The 21,745-nt window shown below is 40.6% G+C and overlaps 1 protein-coding gene across 1 annotated transcript in view; it reads right to left on the reverse strand.

Annotated features, from left to right (window-relative positions):
- Window positions 1-5,092: 5,092 nt before the first annotated feature.
- The window catches only part of LOC131982806 (myocardin-related transcription factor A-like), a 48,431-nt gene continuing 31,778 nt past the window's right edge, over window positions 5,093-21,745 (reverse strand). Inside the window, exons 4-17 of the mRNA XM_059347424.1 lie at window positions 17,964-18,130; window positions 17,562-17,678; window positions 17,056-17,124; window positions 16,688-16,872; window positions 16,347-16,533; window positions 15,701-15,956; window positions 15,433-15,590; window positions 13,256-14,266; window positions 12,690-12,848; window positions 11,796-11,912; window positions 10,679-10,813; window positions 10,455-10,538; window positions 9,081-9,129; window positions 5,093-8,967 (exon numbers count right to left, since the gene is read on the reverse strand). Of these exons, the coding sequence (XP_059203407.1) occupies window positions 8,435-8,967; window positions 9,081-9,129; window positions 10,455-10,538; window positions 10,679-10,813; window positions 11,796-11,912; window positions 12,690-12,848; window positions 13,256-14,266; window positions 15,433-15,590; window positions 15,701-15,956; window positions 16,347-16,533; window positions 16,688-16,872; window positions 17,056-17,124; window positions 17,562-17,678; window positions 17,964-18,130 (3,227 nt within the window). The 3' untranslated portion in view covers window positions 5,093-8,434. The remainder of the gene's footprint in view (window positions 8,968-9,080; window positions 9,130-10,454; window positions 10,539-10,678; window positions 10,814-11,795; window positions 11,913-12,689; window positions 12,849-13,255; window positions 14,267-15,432; window positions 15,591-15,700; window positions 15,957-16,346; window positions 16,534-16,687; window positions 16,873-17,055; window positions 17,125-17,561; window positions 17,679-17,963; window positions 18,131-21,745) is intronic.

The following is a 21,745-nucleotide window of genomic DNA, read 5'->3' on the forward strand; positions in this document are numbered from 1 at the left end:
CCTCCAGTGTCATTTTGAACCTTAAATACAAAACTACATGTGTATATATACTTTGTCTGTGCGTGTTTGTCCATGTGCTTGCAGCCATTTTTTCTCTTATGTCCGTGTGCATCTGACAGCTGCTGTCAGCATTTTTGTCTGTACATGCAGCTTGACCTGAAATCTGCCACTTCGGTGTGTGTGTCTTTGTGTGTGTGTCATTATGAACATGTCATCGCAGCAGGTTTCCATTAGAGCGCTCCAGATTATCTGTCATCTGGACTGGGGCTGCTTTGACCTTGAGGATCTTACTAAGACTACATGTTGTACAGTATGAAAGGAAGCTGCGTCAGTAGACAAATATTCTACGCCCCCCTTGCTAACCGCAAATTAATTCCTCTCATCCACCGTGAAGATGTCATGATGTTTGGTCTGGAACAACCTGAGCTTTCAAAGGACTGTCGCATTAAATCAAAAACAAAGCAGCTCTACACCCGGTTTCATAGCTTTCTGTTTTGTGACTGCGGGGGCTTTCACCTCAGTAGTTTGGTCGGCTTAGTCATCACCAGACACAGGAAATGTAGTTTTCAGCTCGACTCATTCGCTTTGGTCAACATTTCGGAAACAATCTCACAAAGACATGTCCTCCTAAGACAAACTAGAGCGTCAGCCGTAAAATCCCCCCAAAACAATACATTGACACCCTCTAGTGAGCCTAGGAATTATGACTCTTGTCTATCAGGAGCAAAGGATTAAGTTAGGAGACATTATTATTGAGGCAAAAGACTGTAGAGATAAATGCAAATGACTCAAAATGACATACAATACTGTTCTAAATAACTTTGTGAAACAGTCACATGGTGGTCATTTTTAAACACCTGCAACATTTCCATTTCACAGTCTTGTAGCTAATGTTGTGATACAGAATGGTTTGGTTATGTTCAAGCAACAAAAATATTTGGATAGGTTTAGCAGAAGAAGTTATGATGTCATTACACTTGTAATGTTGTGTTGATGTAATTACGTGTTTATGTGCGATGTCACATAATGTAATATCAGGTCTTTTCTAAGGTCACTTAACAAAACCAAAAGTTAACATAAATTACCTTGATTATACCTTAATTAGGGCCCAAACGCCTCTAATTTGAATGTGAGCTGACCCTAGCGGCCATTTGACCGGCCGTTTTCTGGCCCTGTTGAAGATCAGGGCCATTTTTCTCCACGGAAAAAAGCTTCGTTGCAGATTGGATAGAACGCTAAGCGGGATGTGACGTAGTACTTGACACCACTGTTTCCTGTGTTAAATCCATCGTGTATGTGACGTCATGTTTGAAACTGTCGTTACGCGACTACGCGATGATCAAAAACCATACGTCCCCTCAGGAGTCTTGTAAATCCCTCTGGGGCCTTTTTTGTAATGGAGACACGCCCAGTGAGCAGCCATTTGAGAGGGAGTGTCCTGAAACGTTTTACCCTCATGGAAACACGCCTGTTGACTTCTCATTGCACACGAAACATAAACACTGGTCTTCTGGCCACCGGTCCAACCACCCCAACCTCAGCAGACTTTGTTGCTCTTTATACTATGTAACCTGACTTTCTTCCCATCATAATAACTATGGCCTCTAGAGGTCGCTGACGAACAAAAAACTTGAATATGGGTCATAACAAGCTGCCTCCATAAACAACCTATATTGCTGTTTTTTGGGAGGAGGGTGATCAGGTCGACAGTGGCATCAGATCATTCATTCATTCATTCATTCTCCTTAACCATTTATCCACACTCGGGTCGCGGGGAGCTGGAGCTGATCCCAGCTGACATTGGGTGAGAGGCGGGGTTCACCTGGGCAGGTCTCCAGACTATCACAGGGCTGACACATAGAGACAGACAATCACGCTCTCATTCACTCCTACGGACAATTTAGAGTCACCAATTAAACCTAAGTGCATGTTTTTGGACTGTGGGAAGAAGCCGGAGAACCCAGAGAGAACCCACGCTGACACGGGGAGAACATGCAAACTCCACACAGAAGAGCCGCAGACCGGAGTCGAACCAGCGAGGCAAGATGCAAGAATGCTAACCACTACACCACTGTGTACCCGCCATCAGATCAGAAATGTTTATATGTATTGCCTCCAGAGCATAGACGAGCAATGTCTTTTTACATTGAATTTGGAGGACTTATTTAGCTCACCACAAGGTCCAATTAATAAATCTTCTGGATCACATGATCTTCATCAGCAGATAGAGTTTGCCCGTTTGTCATGAAATAAGTCAGCATGAACAGAACAGGTCAATATGGGGCTCAACTTCTAGTGACCCTAAACATCTAGTGTACAATTCTGTGTTGACTGATACAGCAACCCATTTTCATTCCCAACTCATCACACAGGGACACTTGGTCAGGTCATTTTTTCACACACGAGTAGCCCTATGAGTCTGACTGTGATGCTCTGCTACAGTCACAGTTTTAAACACATTACTACAACACTTCTGGAGGGCTTGCTCTGAGCGTCTAATATTGCCACGGATCAACAGAAATTTCAACATAAACACGTCAGAGTAGTGCAGAGATATTACTATCTGAAAACTAATGACAATCTACTTTACAACATGAATTACTTTCCCTCTTTAAAATAATAATGATTCCTGAACCACAAAAAGGATGTCTCATGGTTAAGATTTAACAGTTTTTCCCCTGTAGGAGTTGTGTATATACATATATATGATTATGTATTTGTACACTTCTGTGTTTAACAATGATACTTTTTGTGTATATTGGTGCATGCATGTGTTTCTGAGTGTGTCTGCAAATGCTAACACACTTCCACATCACAAGCAGACCCCCCACTGCTGTGCTGAGATACATCAAAGAATCTGCAGTTACTTCAGGCTGCCCGACGGCAAAACTTCCTCTGAGCTAGTCCAATATCTAGTGTTAGATTTAGGTGTGTGTGTGTGTGTGTGTGTTAATAGACCTCTGTGTGGGTCCTACACTTCTGCCTCATGAAAATCTGTGTATTTTAGGGAAAGTGGGATAACAAGACTTAGCAGAAGAGAAGGTTGTTTTTGAGTTTACAAAAACTACATAGCCTCTTGTAAACATAAAAGAGGAGCGAGCAGTTTGTTTGTCTAGAGAGCCTAAAGGGCAGACCTCCAACCCACCCAGAGGGTGGAAGACAGGAAGTTTGGGAAAAGAAAGTGAAAAATGGAGGTGAAGAACAAGAAGGAAAGTCGACAGTAACTGCTGCTTCCAAGAAAATCAAGCAATTTGGGGCCTCTCACATAGGCCAAATCAAGTTGTGTGTTTCTGTGTTTTAGGCAATTTTACCTGCATTCTTTCTAATGGCCAGCAGGGGGCAACTACACTGGCTGCAAAAAAGAGTCCATTTGTGTCATAAGTCTATGAGAAAACAACCCTACTTCTCACTTGACTTATTGCTAGTTTAAATTCTTCTTCATATATTCTTCAATACAGTATGAAATACAGACCGTTTATGAATTATGGTCCTTGTGACGGAGCAGCTCCGTCACTGACTCCAGCCAGCGACAGACACACACACATGCAGCACGTGCACACACACACACACACACACACACACACACACACACACACACACACACACACACACACACACACACACACACAGACACACAGATCAAACCATCTTTCCCCCTTCCCCTCACTGTAGGGTGCAAGCTTGGCAGCTCTAATTCCAATATGCATGCAACCAAACAGATGTAAAACTAGGCCGTAATAACAGACGTCATTATAATGGAGGACGACGCTCCCGATTATTAGACTAATATGTTTATATTAATCATGTCAATTTGTCTGGGTAGAAGACAGTTCTATGGAAGAGAAACAATGACCAAACTGTGGATTTTTTTGTATAATGTCGGTGATGATCACATGTGAAGGAAATTGATGTTTATGAGGTTTAAAAGATGTTTATGGTATTTTTATAGAAATGTAGTAGTCCTAGTGGGAGGAGCTACCACTATAAAAGGGGCTGCCAGGGCCCTGATGAGGGAGAGAGTGGTTGGTTACACAGGTAACAGTGTATTGAGAGTCTTGTTGAGTCTTGTGAAAAATCAAGTTCTTGAATAACGTTTTTGTTTTCTTTCTTTTTGTTTTTGAATGTGTATATAGAGCATTTTTTCTTCGTTTATTTATTTTTGGTTTGTACATATTGGCACTGTTTGCACCTGGTGGGATGGAGAATAAAACTCACAACATCATTTTTCCGACTAAGCCTGGATTTTTTTGGAACAAGCGACGAGGTTAGAAAAACAACCCGCTACAGTCCTATTTAGGGTAAAATAGACAATTTAGGTTTAGGATAGGGCTATCTGACAGGTTGCTGCCACTGTGCACTTTTTGATCCGTTTATAGCGTGTTTTCAGTTTATCACTGTTAACTGTCACATTTTAGTCACTTAAAACACTGATGCAGACATGACAGTGGTATTCCTCTTACCTGACCTGAATGTGGAATAGGAGTCAAAGGTCATATGGTTTCCACTAGTACAGTAAAGGTTGATTAAATCAGCTGAGTGTGTGATTATTGAAATCATTAGAACTTACGACACCAGACTTAATTATTGTTTCTTTTATTGACAAATCCCTTTTGTTTTAGAAAAAAATACTCACAATTAAAGTAAACAAAAAGCTCAAACAATTTGTTCAGAACGCCCAATGACTTTTCCCTAATGCTTTCACAATAATTTACACGAGGCGGCTCAACACTTGCAGGAATAATACAGCAGAAAAACAGACTCTCTTGGTATTTAAAGTCTTCATAGGTTTGAAGGAGTTGATGTGTGTTTGATTCATCACACCAGGCACTTAAAATCCTTAAAAAAAGATCAACAAAAACACACAGAAGAGGTGAGTGAATCACACACGTGATTTTAACCATTTTAAATAACAGTTTAGCAGAATTTAGCCACCTGACAATTTACTGAATACTGCCTTAAAACATCATCTGTATTATTAAAATTTAAATAATACATCAGTTCTGGTTTGGATATGTACAATTTAACTGACAAGAGTTTAGTAGCACAATAATAACTATTTCATGTATATTGAAACAGAATAGTTTGTTCCATTGAAAGAGCATTAGGAAGAGATCCCCTAAAGGCCAGTTTTGATGTGTGAACCTATCCTTGAAGCAGCAAGACTGTAAGTAATTCAGAAAGTGAAGGCAGTTGTACTGGGCATCAAACAAACACAAGTATGGTGTTGCATGTCTGTGGTGACAAATGCATTAAGGCATAAAATGATATATCCAAAAGACAGTGTAAATCAAAAATGAACTGGTTGGATGCGCTTGTGTTTGCAGTAAGTCTTCAAGGTTTTCCCAAGAGACGTTTTGGTTTCACAATACAGACATTTTGTCAGAATTAGTCACAGTACACACAAACCTATATTCACAGATAAAAACGGGGAAACTATACAAACAAATGCATCTTATAATACATTTTCAGTGTCTAAACTGGTATAATACAGCAATGTAAATTCTCATAAAGGAAAGGGACATTAATAAATCCCCATTGGCAAAAGTACTGATACAGTACAGGACAGGAGCAACAACCATATTATTACAAAAATCCTTATAAGGAAGGAATTTTGTCAAGAATCTCAAAAGCTGCAGGAGTTTCCTTTTCTTTCATATTATCTGTGTACTTGTGCATTAACACAAGTGCAAACAGAAAGGGAGTGAAACTACAGTTTGGCAGTTTTCAAGACTAGAAGTGTCCAAAATTACCACAAAAACCTGCTGGTACCGAACTTTATGCACTGACATTGCTCTTATGTGTTTACATTCAGAGGACTTCATACCAAAGACATTCATAAAGCTATAAAGTCACATTATGTCAAATAAAACATTAAGACGCATGACACATTCAAAGTGCAATTCTATTAAAAAAACAAAACTGAATATGCACAAATATAATATGAATTTTTCGTCCCAAATTAATTGGACCATCATTATCTGCAGGAATCCTTGTCAGACCAGAAGGTAAAACCTCAAAAGCACTTTGACTGAGTGAGTTACAAGCATGTATTTTTCAAATTTAGGTTTGTTAGTTCCTTCAAGACACAGAAGTGTTGTGTTGTGTATGAAATTTTTTCAAGGACTCTTTTTAAAACACATTCTTAAATACTTTTAAGTTAAATCAGTATGCTTGCATACATTGTAATGGTTTGTTTACACGAGACACAAAGCTAATTATTTTGTGTGCACATTACATACAAAGTGAATGCAAAGACGCGAGTAGAAGCAGGATTTGTATCTTTGAATGCTGTGAAAGCCCATCGGCATTTAGATTCTCCTGCATAGCATAGCTCAGATCAAGCCCAACTCCATTCAGAAAACATACAATTTAAAAGTTATTTGCCTAGAACTGACAAAGCTTGAATTCTGACTTTTTACACTTCAGCCTCATGCTATAGATATTTCGGCATGCTTCTAAAGCATTTATTGTAAAGAAATCACAGCAAAAAGTTGTTTATTCTGGGTTCATATCGCTGTAGCAGCAGCATAGTGGCAGTCATCAGACAGCTCCTGGAGAAGGAGGTGATATTCACCGAGCTGTTTGCACCTCTGGGTCATTATTATTATCCAGACATGACAGCATTTGGTTTTCTGACGTATCTTGGAATCCCACAACAGTTACAAAGAAGTAATAGTGGATATTTCAGCCATGGTCAATGCTGAAAAGTAATGACATCCTTGTAAATGCTGGCCTATCTTTTGAGTAACATGAATGAGCACAAATGTGGGAGTAATGCACAGTGAAAATGTGCTTCTGCTCTGGTTTGAACTCACTAATACAGTAAATTAGAGCTGTTCTGTTTCCACAGCAGCCTGAGTACACAGCAGGTACTCAGCATTCAATATTGACTGTTAAGTGCTCAATATTTTTCTTACCTAAGGGAAGGCTGTGAGATACTTCTTCAAGCTCTCTGGGAATTCCTTAAACATTCGAAAACTATAACTTTCATTTAAACTAAAGCCTGAATACTGCAGTGGATTTGGGGAACAGACCTCAGAGTTTTTGTATCTTACTTACTTTGGTGACATTTTTTTGTGTGATGATGCTGTACTGTAACACTGCAGGAGTGTGAGAAATCATTGAAACCTTTTAACATTGTAAAAGAAGATTCTGATTTAGTATTTCATAATTTTGAGTTAAAAAAAAACAATGGAAATGTAGTACTTTTTTAGTTTTTTGGTGCAGTTTCTCTGTAAACAGCATTACAGAAGAATTAGTGGCCTAATTTTCATGGTATAAATGTGAAGCATGGAAACTCACAGTGCCGAGACAGAATAGATAGGGCCGACATTTGTGTTGCATTCATGTGTCGTCTGAATAATTGGAATTGTCCCAGTCATATTTCATGACTCACCTGATTGGTTTCCTTTGCTCTTTGTTGTCAAGCAAATAATGGAAACAACTATCATTGTGTTGTTTAAACACTCTAAGCAATAAAATACAACTAGGATGACACAAAAATCCAATATGGCTTCCATACTTGGAAAATGTGACCATCCAAGGAGCATTTTAATGCAACACTGGCCTTGGTCGAGGTCCGTGCTCTCCCAGATCCATCCTAGTTTTTTTTTTTTTCAGTAATGGAATGGCACAATGAAACCACCATGACATTTTAAAAACAGTAGATATTTGGCTTTCTATAAATTAATGAAAAGTAGTAAAGGGGGTCTGCTTTATGCATGTAATATTACTACTACGGCTTAATAAGATACAACTGTATTAGCACTTTCAGTGCAACAAAAACCAACATTATGTTTAAAACTTGGACACTATGACTGTTAAGCAGTTTCAAAAAAGTTGTGTTACCTTGCATTACTTTTTTTAATGACGTCTTTTGAACTATGGCCATGCATCGGAGTGCAGCTCGTCTGTAAACGTCTCTAGTTCATCCTTTAAGAATCATTATCTTTCACCTTAACATTAGTTATTGATTAGCTGTAGTGGTAAACTATAGATTATCTTTACTGTAAAAGGAAACTAAGGATTTGCACTCCTAATTAGACAAAGGTCACCTGATACACCCCTTCACTGTAACATGTGTCAAGAAAAGATGAATTTATATATAAGGAACGGTTTCATGGCTCAGCTAAACGTGTCTCATTAATTATCCAAATCCACAGCAGTCCCTCTAATGTGTTGACAAAACTGCTCCTAAAGCAGCAAGGACAGATATAGGACCTGCCTAATATGTGTCTGAAAAATCAATACACCAGTGTGTAAATAAAATAAATAAAAGGTCAAAGTGCTCCAAGATTCAATACACCAGTGTGTGAGAAGAAACAGGAGGAGTGCTCTCATCAGATACTGAAGCCTCAGCAATCAATTACATGCTTTTGTGCATGTGTGTAACTGTAGGTGCATGTAACTGAGCAACATGTTTGCTCCCCGACTGCTATAGACAGGAGTCCAAGTGTACCTGCAGGTCAGCACTGTCCAGGAAGTCCATGGAAAAGACACTCGGGGGTGTTTGGGGGCACAGAGGAGCCAGTGTGGGCGTCTCCTCCTCCCTCTCTTCTCCCATGGTGAGGTCCAACCAATCCATACCGTCGAGCCCCTGCTCCCCCTCCACTGCCATGTTGAAGGTATTCATTGGAGACAAGGGATGGTCCAGGATGCTGGGGGTGCACAGCATCTGACTGTGGAGGTCATCAATTAACGTCAACAGGCCTCCAGGCTCCACCCCCAGGAGAGGCTTACCCGTGGTGCTCTCCAGAAAGTCCTCCAGGCGTCCACTTTCGCTGCTACTGAGGTGTCGTTTGTCTTCTATGGCGTCGGCCAGAGCGTGGAGCTCCGACTGAACCGAGGAGGCCGACTGTGGGGTGTCACAGCTGGGTGGGAGGGGGGGTGATAGCAACATCTGGAGTGGGGAGGGAGGAGGAGAGGAGTAGGAAGGGTCTGGTGCTGGTTTGAAGGTGGTCGACATTTCTGCAGGGAAAAAAAACAACTAAATTAAACATTAGGTTGGACGCAAACTCCCACTACAATAAATCTCAAAACTGCTGAGTGAAAAGAGATCAGACAATGTTATTGCATCTTACCTCCTGTCTGCAAAATGATGTCAATAAAATCATCTTCCTGCTCTGTATCCTGAGGACACACACACACACACACACACACACACACACACACACACACACACACACACAGAGGGAACAACAAGTTAACCTTTAAAACTGTGTTTAAAGTTTACACAGGACAGAAATACGTGACTCAAGTGCTTAATGTGAAATGGTGTTATTAAATGGAAAACAACTAAAATTAGAATTCAGAGCAACGCAGCTTAGCTTAAAGGAGACCTGTAATGCCTTTCCTTATTATATCATATATATGTATAATGTAACAATGTCAGATGTTTGTATTAAACATGGCCAATGTTTCAAATAATGTGGTAAACATTTGTAAAAGTATATCCAACTGCTCTGAAGAGTCTGTTTCCAGTTTTTTTCTACTCCCGGCTTGAACTGACGTCAGTTTGTGATGGCGTTACTGCAGTGTTTACATAACATACACTGCTACATAATAGCTACATGCTAGCTATGCATCAGAGAAACCTGTAATCGTGGTTGCTGACGTTGCTATTTTCTCCCCAATTTCCGAGCACATTTCTGCTGAAACATGTTGTACTGTGAAAATCACAGATAAAAGCTTCAAAACAAAAATCTACACAATCAAAGTGCCACTGTAGTCCATTACAGCCATCAACTGAGGTGCAATAATGGACTGTTTGGAGGCACAGAGAGTGTAGATGCAGATTGAGCTTTTTCACGTGGGGGACTTAAACAGACAGGTGCTAAAACGGAGCGTTTCAGACAGAGGGCGAATAGAGTTGCAGCAGACATGGACAGTATGAGAAAAATAATGTGTTTCTTTTACATAAAAGTATCTAAATGTATTCTGGTAGAAACCTACAATCCAAGTATGAACGTGAAAATGAGCACAATAGGTCCCCTTTAATATACAGGTGCATCTCAATAAATTAGAATATCATAGAAGAGTTTATTTATGTCAGTAATTCAATATAAAAAGTGGAAAAAACACATTATATAGATCCATTACACACAGAATGAAGCATTTCATGTCTTAATTTATTTAATTTATTCTAATTATAATGATTATGGCTTACATTTAATGAAGACTTAAAATTCAGTGTCTCAACAAAATTGAATATTACAAAAGATCAATTTTGTATGTATGTGTGTTTAATATGGAAATGTTGGCCTCTGAAAAGTATGTCCATCTATATGACTCAATACTTGGTTGGGACTATTTGACTTGAACTACTGGAAATTGACTTTTCCATCATATTCTAATGTATTGAGATGCACCTGTATGTTAGCAATACTAAAGAAACACCCCAAAAATATGAACATTTCATTCATGTTGCACAACGACACAATAAGAGTTTGTCATACTTTGTTATCAGGCGATGATGCAGCTGTCTTAAAGGAAGCTGGAGACAGAGGACTAAACAAGACATCCAGACTGGGACACACTTCCTGGAGGAGCGGAGGATGAAATGAAAAAAAGAGATGGAAAAAGTTCAGATTTTTAAGCATCTACTGTTATCTCAAAATCTTTTACAATGTGACTGGAAGTCACCCTGAAAGATTATCCATGTCATTTGGAGATTACTTACAGTTTGAGAGGAAGGTGATAAGGAGTTTTTCCCTGAGGGAGCAGTGTCCTGGTCCTTGAAGAATGGCTGCAGACTGGGAGGTGCTGACAAACACTGAGGCTGGTCCACAGTTACCTGAAGTCCCCCATTCTGTGGCTTCATATCATTACACAGAGTGGAAAGATAAATTCTCCTTACAGGGGAACAATATTCAGAGGCAGCAGTACTAGTTATTTCAGTAACATCTGAAATCTCTAATCATTTCTTTCTGTTAAGAGTGTGTTAAGAACGGTACAAAGATGAGGAAAGACTGCTGATGGCAGCAGTCTGTGCACAGAGTGTTCCAGAGAGTCGTGACACTTCTCCAGCACACCTGCACTCGCACAGAGAGATACTGTAGATCTCAATTAGCCAAGATGCAACAGAGTTTTTGTTTCTCCTCTGTTAACAACATAGATCATAGTAATGGAAGATGTCATTAGAGTAATTAGCCAAGCAATAATAATCAGCAGTGGGCTAGTGTCAGACACTCTTATCAAAGACTGCTGTCACTGTCTCAACAGCATACATCATTAATTTCCACTGCCACTGGACTCACTGGAGCACTTCTCTTTCATTCTAGTGTTTTCTCTCTCTCTCTTTATGAAGTATTGCTCTGTTGTTGCTAGAATGAAGAGTGTATATAGCATGTTTTGGGTCCATGACATGTGTAAAAGAAATGATTCAAGGCTTTACATCTGCTGCTGGGTGACTTTTGTAGTGGCAGGAATGCCCTATCCAGATGTTTTAAAAGGCTAGTTTACCTTAAAAATCACACGTTTTCTCACTTATCTCTTGTCAAAGCTAGTCAAACATTTAGTTTCAGTTTTGAGATACTGATCTATGAGATTTATTCTCCCACCCAAATACAAAGGTGGTGAATGTAACTTGACCTTGAAACACTGAAAAACTAGATTTGAATGTGGCTTTTCAGAAACATTGACTTTCATGCGACTACTGCTGTACAGAAAAACAGTCTGCAGCATGACCAGCATGCTCACATTGGATAAATCTGTATGGATGTGACTATTGTACAGCTTTTAAGTGTTTACTTCTGCCTCAAAAATCTGGATCATTAATGTGTTTCTTTAAACCTCACCTTTGTCTCTTGTTGACTCACAAATCCCCCTTGCATGCTCTGTTTGGATTGATTATCAGCTTTGGGCAGCTGAACAGGGTTGTGGCTGGGGAGCTTGGCTGGAGAAGACTGTAATCGCTGGTGGAAAATGACAAATATAAACAAAGGTGTTAGTATTGTGAAGTGCTGATTGGAATAATAAAAAGAGTACATCAGCAGAAAATAGCTTTTTTTTTTTGATGAATCCGTCTTTGTATTTACACATTACTGTGTATATTTCTGATTAGGGTTGCAATGGTATGAGATTTACACTTTTATGTGACATCTACTGTTGACCTGCTATCCCCCCCTAAAAATCTACTGCACCCACATCCCCAATTCTCTATAAAAGTGATTCAGGGACTCATTTTATAAAACCTGGTCAAAATGGACAGAATGTGTTAAGCCTACAAGTTCTGATTTTATATAAAATTGTCATTTAACTAACAACGACTGCTGCAAAGAATGATGATCAGAGAAAATGATGACGCTGTGTGATATTGGTACCCCCCACCCCAAATGTTCTTGTTCTTTGTTCTGTATAAAATGTTAAAAAAATTCCTCAATAAAAAGTGAATTTAAAAAAAAAAAAAAAAAAGTGATTCAGGGATGTCTGAAGTCTCACTTTTTTCGTGACAGTAGATGAGCAAGTGTACCTTTAATTTCTACACCATGGTATACAATGAAAGCAGCATACTGCTGCAACCCTTTTTCTGACCCATGGTGCTAACATGTTTGATACAAATGTTTGAGATGTGCTGTATATACATCACTACCATAATGCATACACACAGCCCAAAACAAATTTTGAGGAACAAGAAATTATTTAAACATCACAATTTTTTAAAAGTAGACTTCTTAAAGTCAGTCATGTACCTGCAGTGTGATTTGACTGGTTGTTTTGCTCCCAGGTGCGTCAGTTCTGTGGTTCCCAGTGACGTTACTGTTTAATGCAATCAGGAAGTGGTTGCCATTGCTGTCGGTGACCAGCGTCGGGGCTGAGTCTGACTGCTGGTTGAAGGACATTTGAGACACCTGTGCAAATCCCACAATGTGTTTTAGAGGAAGAATTTATTGCTTCATATTTCACATTGAAAGCCAAAAATGAACGCCCCCAGACTCCATTGACAAAAACATTAATTTTAACCTAGTAGATCATGGGAGTTGCTGGTCTGTGGCTGCCTCAATCAGTTTGTTTTTGTGTAATTATGTCACTTTGATGAATCGTAACTAACCTTTAAAACACCAAAGTCAAACAATAACACAAACAAACTAATCAACCAGTGCAGCAGTAGACCCACAACTCCCCATGGTCTGCTAGGTAAAATTACTATTTTTGTCAATGGAGTCTGATGCTTTTGACTAGAGCATGGAATGGCTTCAGGCCCCCCAATGAGGAATGTCTATGTAGTGTAAATGATGTTGTGAAAGCCACTCCTCACCTGTGGTGCCTGCTGTTGCGCCTGTTGTTTCTGCTGTATGATCACCTGCTGTTGCTTCAGATGTATCTTGGTCTGTATCTGAAGTTGTTGCAGTTGTTTATTCTGCTGCTGCTGCTGTAAAAACGACTTCTGTTGCTTCAGTAGAATCTGTTGCTTCAGCTGCATCTGCTGGTGATGTTGTTTTGACTGTTGGTGCTGCTGCTGTGACTGCAACAGTTGCTGCTGTTGCTGCTGCTGCAGTTGTTTCAACTGCTGTTTGTGAGATTTCTTCTTTCTCTGCTGAGAAAGTTTCTGCAGGTTCTCTGCCGCCTGACTTCGATTCTGAATGTGCTGTTGCTGTAATAAAAGTTTCTGTATGGCCTGTTGCTGGGCCAGCTGCAGAGTGGTTTGCTGCAGGCATATGTGTTGTTGTTTTGTCTGTGTGCTCATCTGCTCTGGCTTGTTTTTGAGCTGACTCTGCTCCTGCCCCTCCTCAGTTCGGGTCAAGGACTGCGCTAATCCATGAGTGTCTGGTAATTGCATAGTTGTTTCACAAGCAGCTCCCTCTGCCTCGATGGCTTCCTGCTTAACAGTTACCCTCATGACATCCATCTCATGAGAAACTGGTGAGGGTGGAGGGGGGAATGCTGGGCGCCCAAACGAGAGAGGGACGCTGGCCTTATCAGGAGGTTCTTGTTTAACTCTTACGAGAACCAGCGGCTCCTGTCCTCCTCTGTTTCCATGCTCCAGCTGCATCATCAGCACCTCCACCAGCCTCTGTTTCTGCTTCAGCATCCTCGTCAGCTCCTCTATCTGCTTGTCTTTCTCCTGCAGCATCCTGTCTTTGTCCGCAGTCATCACTGGAGCTTTGAGGGCCGACGCCGAGACCAGGACATGTTTCTGCAGAGAGGCTGGCTTTAAAGAGAACTGACAAGGTGCTGGGGTGGAAGACTTCGGCTCTTCTTTAATGTTGATTTGGAGCTGAGCAGCTGAACATGGCTGAAGGCTCACCTGGGTGAAAGGTGAACTCAGCTGTACAGAAAGAGAGAAAATAAAAATAGCTGAGCATACAGTTGGAAACCTTGAAACTAGCTAGGAGCTTGAGACTATAAAATCACATTTCTCATAATGTAAACTAGGAGCCATGCTAGAGCTAAATGCTAACATCTGTGTACTATGCATGTTAGCATTGGTAATTACAAGAATTAGCCATAAACCAAACTAGAGTACAGCTATGGTGATGGTGGTGATATGGCATTTATATCTGATAAAGCTTTTCCAACCCATTGTTCCCCATAGTGTCCCCACTTTTGCTGTTTTTAGGACTGTTCGCAGTGGCGTTAGCACTGTTAGCTGCTAGCTGCCAGCCATTGTGCACCATGTACAGGCAATCTGAATCTACATGTGCTGTGTACAACTGCTTTAATTCAAGTACTACTTCAGGTGTTATGGTTCATATTTTTTTAAGTATATTAAACAAGTATTTGCATTATATTTAATGTATATTAATAGTTGTCCAAAAGATATCAGGTGATATCATTTAAAATAATAACTTAAAGATTTTGATTTAAATAAATGTCTGTGAAGTCACAATCCACCCCTGAATGAGGCAACACAATGGTGACTGCTGACACTGACCAATTAGAGCAGATTGGGTTTTTTCAGGAGGGGGGCTCAAAGAGACACTTGCTAGACTGACTGTGTTTCAGACAGAGAACGAGAATATTTAGAATATTTAGAATATTTAGAAAGGCAGTATGAAAAATAACGTGTTCTTTGAAAATTAAAGCATGTAAACATGTTCTAGTGAAAACCTAAAATACAGGTATGAACCCGAAAATGAGCATAATATGTCCCCTTGAAGTATATATGAAAAAAGGTCCACCATTATTAACAAACAATACACATACAATACTAGTATGTGAAGTACATAACCTATTAATGCACATAAAATAATACTATGCATTGTACTTTAAAATTTAGTACAATTAAGCATACTTTTTAGTAACTTACTCTTAAGGGCACGTTAAGGTGTGCTTATGTTACTGCTTTAACATGTTGACCAATCACCATGCAAGATCTGATAAGAGCTGTAAGTCATTAATCATATGTAAATAACTAAGATAGCAGGTTCAATACATGTCGAGTGATTAGTAAGTCAATGTAATACAACAGATAAAAAACAAATTAATTCAGACCATTTCCCCCAAGGGGTCGCTGCTCTTATAGCTGGTATCTTCTGGGCTCATGGTGCCCAGCGAGTGGTCAGGGGGGGTAAGTGAGGCAACTGTGGGGGAGACTGTTCCCCCGCGGATCATGAGCTGCTGAGAAGTGGCTGCACTCCCTCCTGCATCAGCTACACAGAGGTTGAAAAAGGGTGATATGACATTAAGCAGAACGTACAAAGATAATACATTTACTGCACTGTTTTCATCCTGATCATTTAGCTACTTGTGTATGACTAACCAGCCATAGAAGATGTCTGATGGCGCTGAAATGGAAACTGTTGTTGGGATGTGTTGTTGGTGGTGCTTGCAGCAGTTATGGAGGATTTTCCCGCTCCCTCAGCCCCTGGCCTTGTGGTACCCCCTGCTGTTGGAGAGGAGGTAGTGTCACTGCCTCCATTAAGCTCCTGGTAGGTCCTCAGCCTCTCAATTAGGTCGTTTTTGGTGCCAGAGACTGGCAAGCTGCGCAGCTTCAACTCGGACTTCAGCTCTGCGACCTGACAGGAGACAGAGTAACAGAAATATTGAGACTGATGGACAAGAGCGAGGAAAAGGCAAAGAGATGAGGATAAATATCAGGGGAAAATTGAAAGAGATCAGAGGAAAAAGAAGAGGGAATACAAAAAGACAGAATAATCCATCACTGTCCCCTTCTTTGTCAGCTCTGAGCTGGCAGGCCACTTTTCTGGGACAAAATTTTGCTAACAGAGAATCTTTTACATATGTCAGCTTCCATTCACTAGTTACTCCATCGAATCAGGGCTCGTAGACAGCAGAGAGAGCTGTTGCTCTCCACTGTACTGAGAGAATGATAAGGGTCAAAAGATAAAAGTCATGAACTAACCATGCAGTCTGCTTTTGGATTTGTATGTTTTTGTGCATCTAACCTTCATTTCATCCAGGTTTGGAGGTAGGGACACTGGTTTTATCCCGTTTAAAGGAGCAGAACTCTGTCGGCTGTGGCCGCCCTGATTAGAGGGGGCTGTTGAAGGAGCAGTGACAGGTCGAGGTGGGGTGGAGGTGGTCGTGGAATTGGAGGAGGAAGAGGAAGAAGGCTGCTGATCAGTCTGAGGTCTGTTGGAGAGAAAGTCAGAAGTAAGAAAAAGATAATGACTGCTACATTCTTTAGATTAGCTACCAGCTCTTCAGTACTAAACAACACATTGAATTCTGTTTCCCCCAGGTGTTTCTAAACGCTACAAGCTTGACCACCTAAAAAAAAACATACTTGGGTGGTGCAGGCAGGATGGCTTGGTAGTTATAGTGCTGCTGCTGCTGACTGAGGATCTGGAGCTGCAAGAAGAGCTGCTGCTGCTGGAGGATTTTGGCATAAGACGAGTCCAGATGGGGAGGAGGCTCTTTATCTCCCTTCTGGTCAGGAGGGATGTACTGATGGTACTTTAACTTTTTAATCTAGGAGGCAACACATAAACAATATAAGAAATTATCAGTTTATTGCTGCTTTTATGATTCATTTGTTTCCTCTTACGCTTAGATGGACTGGTTCATTGAAAATACTGGCATTAGTATTTCCTAATTCTTCTCGTATTAGCAGCCGTTGTGTCTGGATGTTTAATAACAGAAACTATAATCTACCTTTGGCTTGTTGTCCTTTGGTTTCTTGTGTCTCTGTGCAGAGCGGTCAGAGTTTGGTTTCAGCTGGGACTGAAAAAATGATGAGAAATGTCAATTAGTGCTTACTGTAAAGTTAAATACAACAATATCAATCAATTCAAGTCCAGTATTTACCCTACTTGTAGCTCTGTTTTGGTCTCTACCATCTTCAGAAATTAAATATCTGGCTCATTAGCTGCTAAATGCTCCACTATGTTCACCAGCTGTTCACTCATCTTGTTTTTTTTTCCAGCTTTGGCCAAAAAAATCCTTTCAGGATAACCTTTCAGCATATTGTAATTCAAGCATTGGAGAGAAAAGTTGCCGCTGTCTCATTAGAGAAAGTAATTTGATCCATTGTTAATATAAACATATTGATAGGAGCAGCTGTAAATCACAGCACCAAGCACAGTTCACAGATTTTCTTTCATAGTTTATGTTTTCGACAAACTTTTATTGTTTGGTTGGCTTGGACAGATGTAACTTACCTTGATCTGTGAGGTCACCCCTGCCCTCTGCACAGACGATGCTGCTGTCCCATTGGTCAGCTTAAATAAGGGGCAGGATCCAGAGATTGGTGGGAGAGCAGGAGCAGGAGGAGAGACCTAATTAATAAGATGGAAACATTAATCACTCATGACTACACCACAGCATTACCTACAGTAGAGCTTGGGTGTCAGGCCAATAAATCGCTGAATACTAGCTAATTGAAGATATATTAAAGTTCCTGTGTCAGTCTATTACTGTAAGTGTGCCATTCTACAACTAAAGATTTGAAGAACAAAACTGAGAGATGGACATTTAAAAGTTACCATCATGGATTGACTTTGTACTCATATTTTACGGTCTTGCATCCACGACACACAAGATGTCAGTCGGAGTAATCCTACCTGTGCAGGAGATGGGATGCTGCTCTCAGGCAGCGTCTCGGGTGGAGAGGGCAGAGGTAGCAGGCCCAGAGGAGACTCCTGGCTCACCGGCTGCTCTGGAGACAGACTGTAATTGCTGTCCTCATCACATGATGAGTTATCCCCCGAAGCCTTTGGAAACCGAGTCTCTGAGAGGGAGAGGAGTGAAGTGAGAGGGAAGGATTGATATCTAGGAAGATGGAAACATTAATTCAACTTATTTTTCTCTGTGACAAAAAACAGGCTATATCTGCCACCTGAGTTTATATGCCTGTCTTGCCTACGTACATCCAAGCTGCAAACTCCAGGTCTAAAAAGTGAAACCGGTGTAGAAGTGTCTTAAACCTAATGGCCAGCTGGGGCAGCTCCACTGGTTGCAATAACAAGTCCTATTGCATGGAAATCTATGAGAAATTTGCCCTACTTCTCACTTGATTCATTACCTCAGTAAACATTTTCCGAATGAGTTTATGATCTCAATCGTTAGTTCAAGTCTTCTTCAACACAGATATGATATTCAAATTGAAAACTATGCAATAAAGCAGGGTATGCTTTAAGGTATAGCTATCTTATGATTGACAAGTTGCTTACAATTTGATCAGTTTGAATGACGTGTGTGTAACATTATTAGGTGGTGGGACTTTACATGCTTGACATTTTTCAAGTTGTTTATTTAGTAGCCAAAAAGCTAAGAGAGCTTGGGGAACATAGTGAACTCTTCCTTTTATAAAGGAAACGTCCCTACAGTGACAGGAGGCTTCTACCACCTGCATTTACAGGTGTTGAGCCAGTGAATTCCTCCCTACAATCCTTACAGTGCTGTGCCACTGAACTTAACACCCTGTGAGCATCCCTAAAGTCAGCCAAAAATTACCACCAGCGCCTCCTCAACAAGTAACAACAGACACATCAACACATTGCGCATCAAGGCCCATAAAGTTCTCCAAAAAACATACACACAACAAGCTTCTTCTCCGATGTCTGCTCCAGAACTGTCAACCAGTGCATTTATGTGATGGCTGCTGCAGAGTAATCTCAATGCTTGTCCTCTCTGTCTGCACATCATGCCCATAAAAGACAGTTTGAAATGATATCGTCACTGAAAAAAAGCTTCTTCTGTCCCTGGTTTGGCCGGGATGAGTCAGGCTTTATCCCAGTGATAGTTTTCTTTCATCTAAGTTCACTTTCAGTGCAGCCAAATAAGGCTGGCCACCTCATTCACATCAGTTTTAATGTGACAGATGGCATCTCTCTAAGGAGTGACGTAATGCTGAGAATTCTGGAGGATCGGTTGCGTAATTCATGCTATGAATGCATTAACTGTCTATGTGAGGGCTGCTCCTGTTTATGCCAGCCGTCTGTGCGACTAATGATATTCTTTTTACAAAATGTTTTCAAGGATACAAACAAACATAGCAAAATAACATAAAACTAAATAAATCAGGCAAAGTATTTTAACTGCACAAAGACTTGAATCAAAGGACAAATGTTTCCATATCAGCCAGCATCAGGATCAGGTTGAAACATCCTCCAGCATGGAAAGGAATCCAAGGCGCTAATTTTTCCCTCAGGGATATCACATAATCATTTCATTATTATGCAGACTTTTGAGTCTTTACAGGGATTTGAGGTTTGAAGGAAGACGCTAAGATCTGCTGGACTGGAGACTTTTCTTCTGCAGGTGGATGTGTTATTTAATTACAGGAGCTGCTATGGGCTGCAGCAGACGGCCATGTAAAATACACCGCTGGTCATTAATCTAACATCAGCAGGCGATGATGAAAAGACACCATGGGGCTGATTTGATACCCTCTGATCCAATAATGTGATGACTTCCCTACTGCGGCGCTGCGCCAATGCATCGTGCTTTGTATGTTTAAATCTTTGCATGTCAACTCTGTGTAACTCTTGTGTTCCCAGTGCTCCTACAATAGCTGCCGGTAATGCAATTGTGTTTATTGTGCGGCGGTGACAGAGATGGATAATCCACTGACACTGTACATTATTGAATCTCAGAGTTCTTTCTTCCACACATCAATCAAGTAGCCGGACCCACCGTCTCTGATCTCATCATCTAAAGTCTGACAGCACTGGAATAAAGATATACAATATAAGTTTAACCGTACTGCTCTTTTGTCTATTTTATTGTTGGTGTTGTAATGAAAAAAGGGTGAAATTGGGGTCATTATATCTGTCACTGTGCCCAAATTGCCACTGATTAAAATCACATCCATTCATTTAGAGTCCTAACTCCTCAATTAGTATGTAATATTCCTAATAAAAGATAATGGGTTTTATTAACAGACACTGTGGCCATTTATAGCTTACAGCAGAGAGGAAAGAGTCGTCACTTCCAGTCTGTCAAGCGGGGATGTGAGAGCATACATGAGATATCCTAGTTTAATATTTGTTGCTGTTTGAATCATGAATACTCAGGTGGGGGAAGTGTTTGTATAACGTGGTTATTGTGTACATATTTGATGGGAATGTGCATTTGTTTTAAGTGTCGTCTGACATCTGTGTGGGTGCCTCTGTGTGTGTGTGTGTGTGTGTGTGTGTGTGTGTGTTTGTATGAATGCTTGCAACTTTCCTGAGCTTAATGGCATTTAAAAAGAGAAAATAGGCTAAAGCATGGGTGGATTTTCTCAGTCTTTGCACAGTCAGACTCTCATGACTCAGTTTGTCTTGTCAATGAACAGAGAGAGAGAGAGAGAGAGAGAGAGAGAGAGAGAGACAGCGAGACAGAGAGAGAGAGAGTCTGTGTGTACAGTCACTCAGTAGTATTTGGACAATTTCCCTGAGGCCCTCGCGTGAGCAGCTGCACAGAGTTGACCAGGTGCACCTTATTTTCCATGCTGTCATCATGCCAGCTGAAGACTCCCGCTGTTTCCCCACATGATGCAAGCTGACTCTTCTGACATCTCGTGCTCCCATACCAACCTTAGCAGCACGTCATAGACAGCAAATATTCACAAGCTGAGGACCACGTGCAACATTTAAGCCTTGAATCCAGCACAGACTGAGTCTTTTATTCTGGAAGGGATTGTTTAATTAAAGGAGAAATCCTGCAGCTCTGGACCAGTACCCTGTTGGTCCTGCAGCCTACAGCTGCGCTCAGGGTCATCCGCTGGCATGATTAAATGGAAGTGCTCAGTCACATCACACTTCCTTTACAACACCAACCTCTCTAATTCCACTGCAAGGCTCTCCATCCCTCTCCATCCTAATGGCTTAACTGTGATCCATTAGCAAACCAAAGATAATTCACACCCAGATTATAGCTCTTGTATCACCTTCAGGTCTCATCAGAGGCCTTGTTAGAGCACTACATTTGACCTTACTGTATGTTTTTAACCAATCAAACCTACCTGTACCGGTTTCACTGTTTTATTAATCAGATGCTGATATTCTGGCTCACCAATATTGAGCCCAGAATTGTTTTTTTTCCACTATCTGTCACATTAATGCAGTGACGGACTGCCTTGCAATTCCTGGCCTGTTCAAACCTAACATAAAAATCATTCCAAGGTCTTACACACAGTGAGATTTACAGACTTTAAATTTGGGAAAAAGACAGCACTGGTATCGCATTGGCATACATATTTGGAGGACCTGTCCTCTCAGCCCAGTGGCCAGATAAAAGTGTTGGCATCTTATGTTTCTGCAAACCAAAGATATGTTGATTGAACATATTTGGAACAATTTAGTGTATGTATAAGATGCTCCAGGTTAACTAACTAACTAACAAGTGCTCCGGAAGTCAA

The sequence above is a fragment of the Centropristis striata genome, chromosome 13, assembly GCF_030273125.1.
Source record: "Centropristis striata isolate RG_2023a ecotype Rhode Island chromosome 13, C.striata_1.0, whole genome shotgun sequence".
Classification (NCBI taxonomy): Eukaryota; Metazoa; Chordata; class Actinopteri; order Perciformes; family Serranidae; genus Centropristis; species Centropristis striata.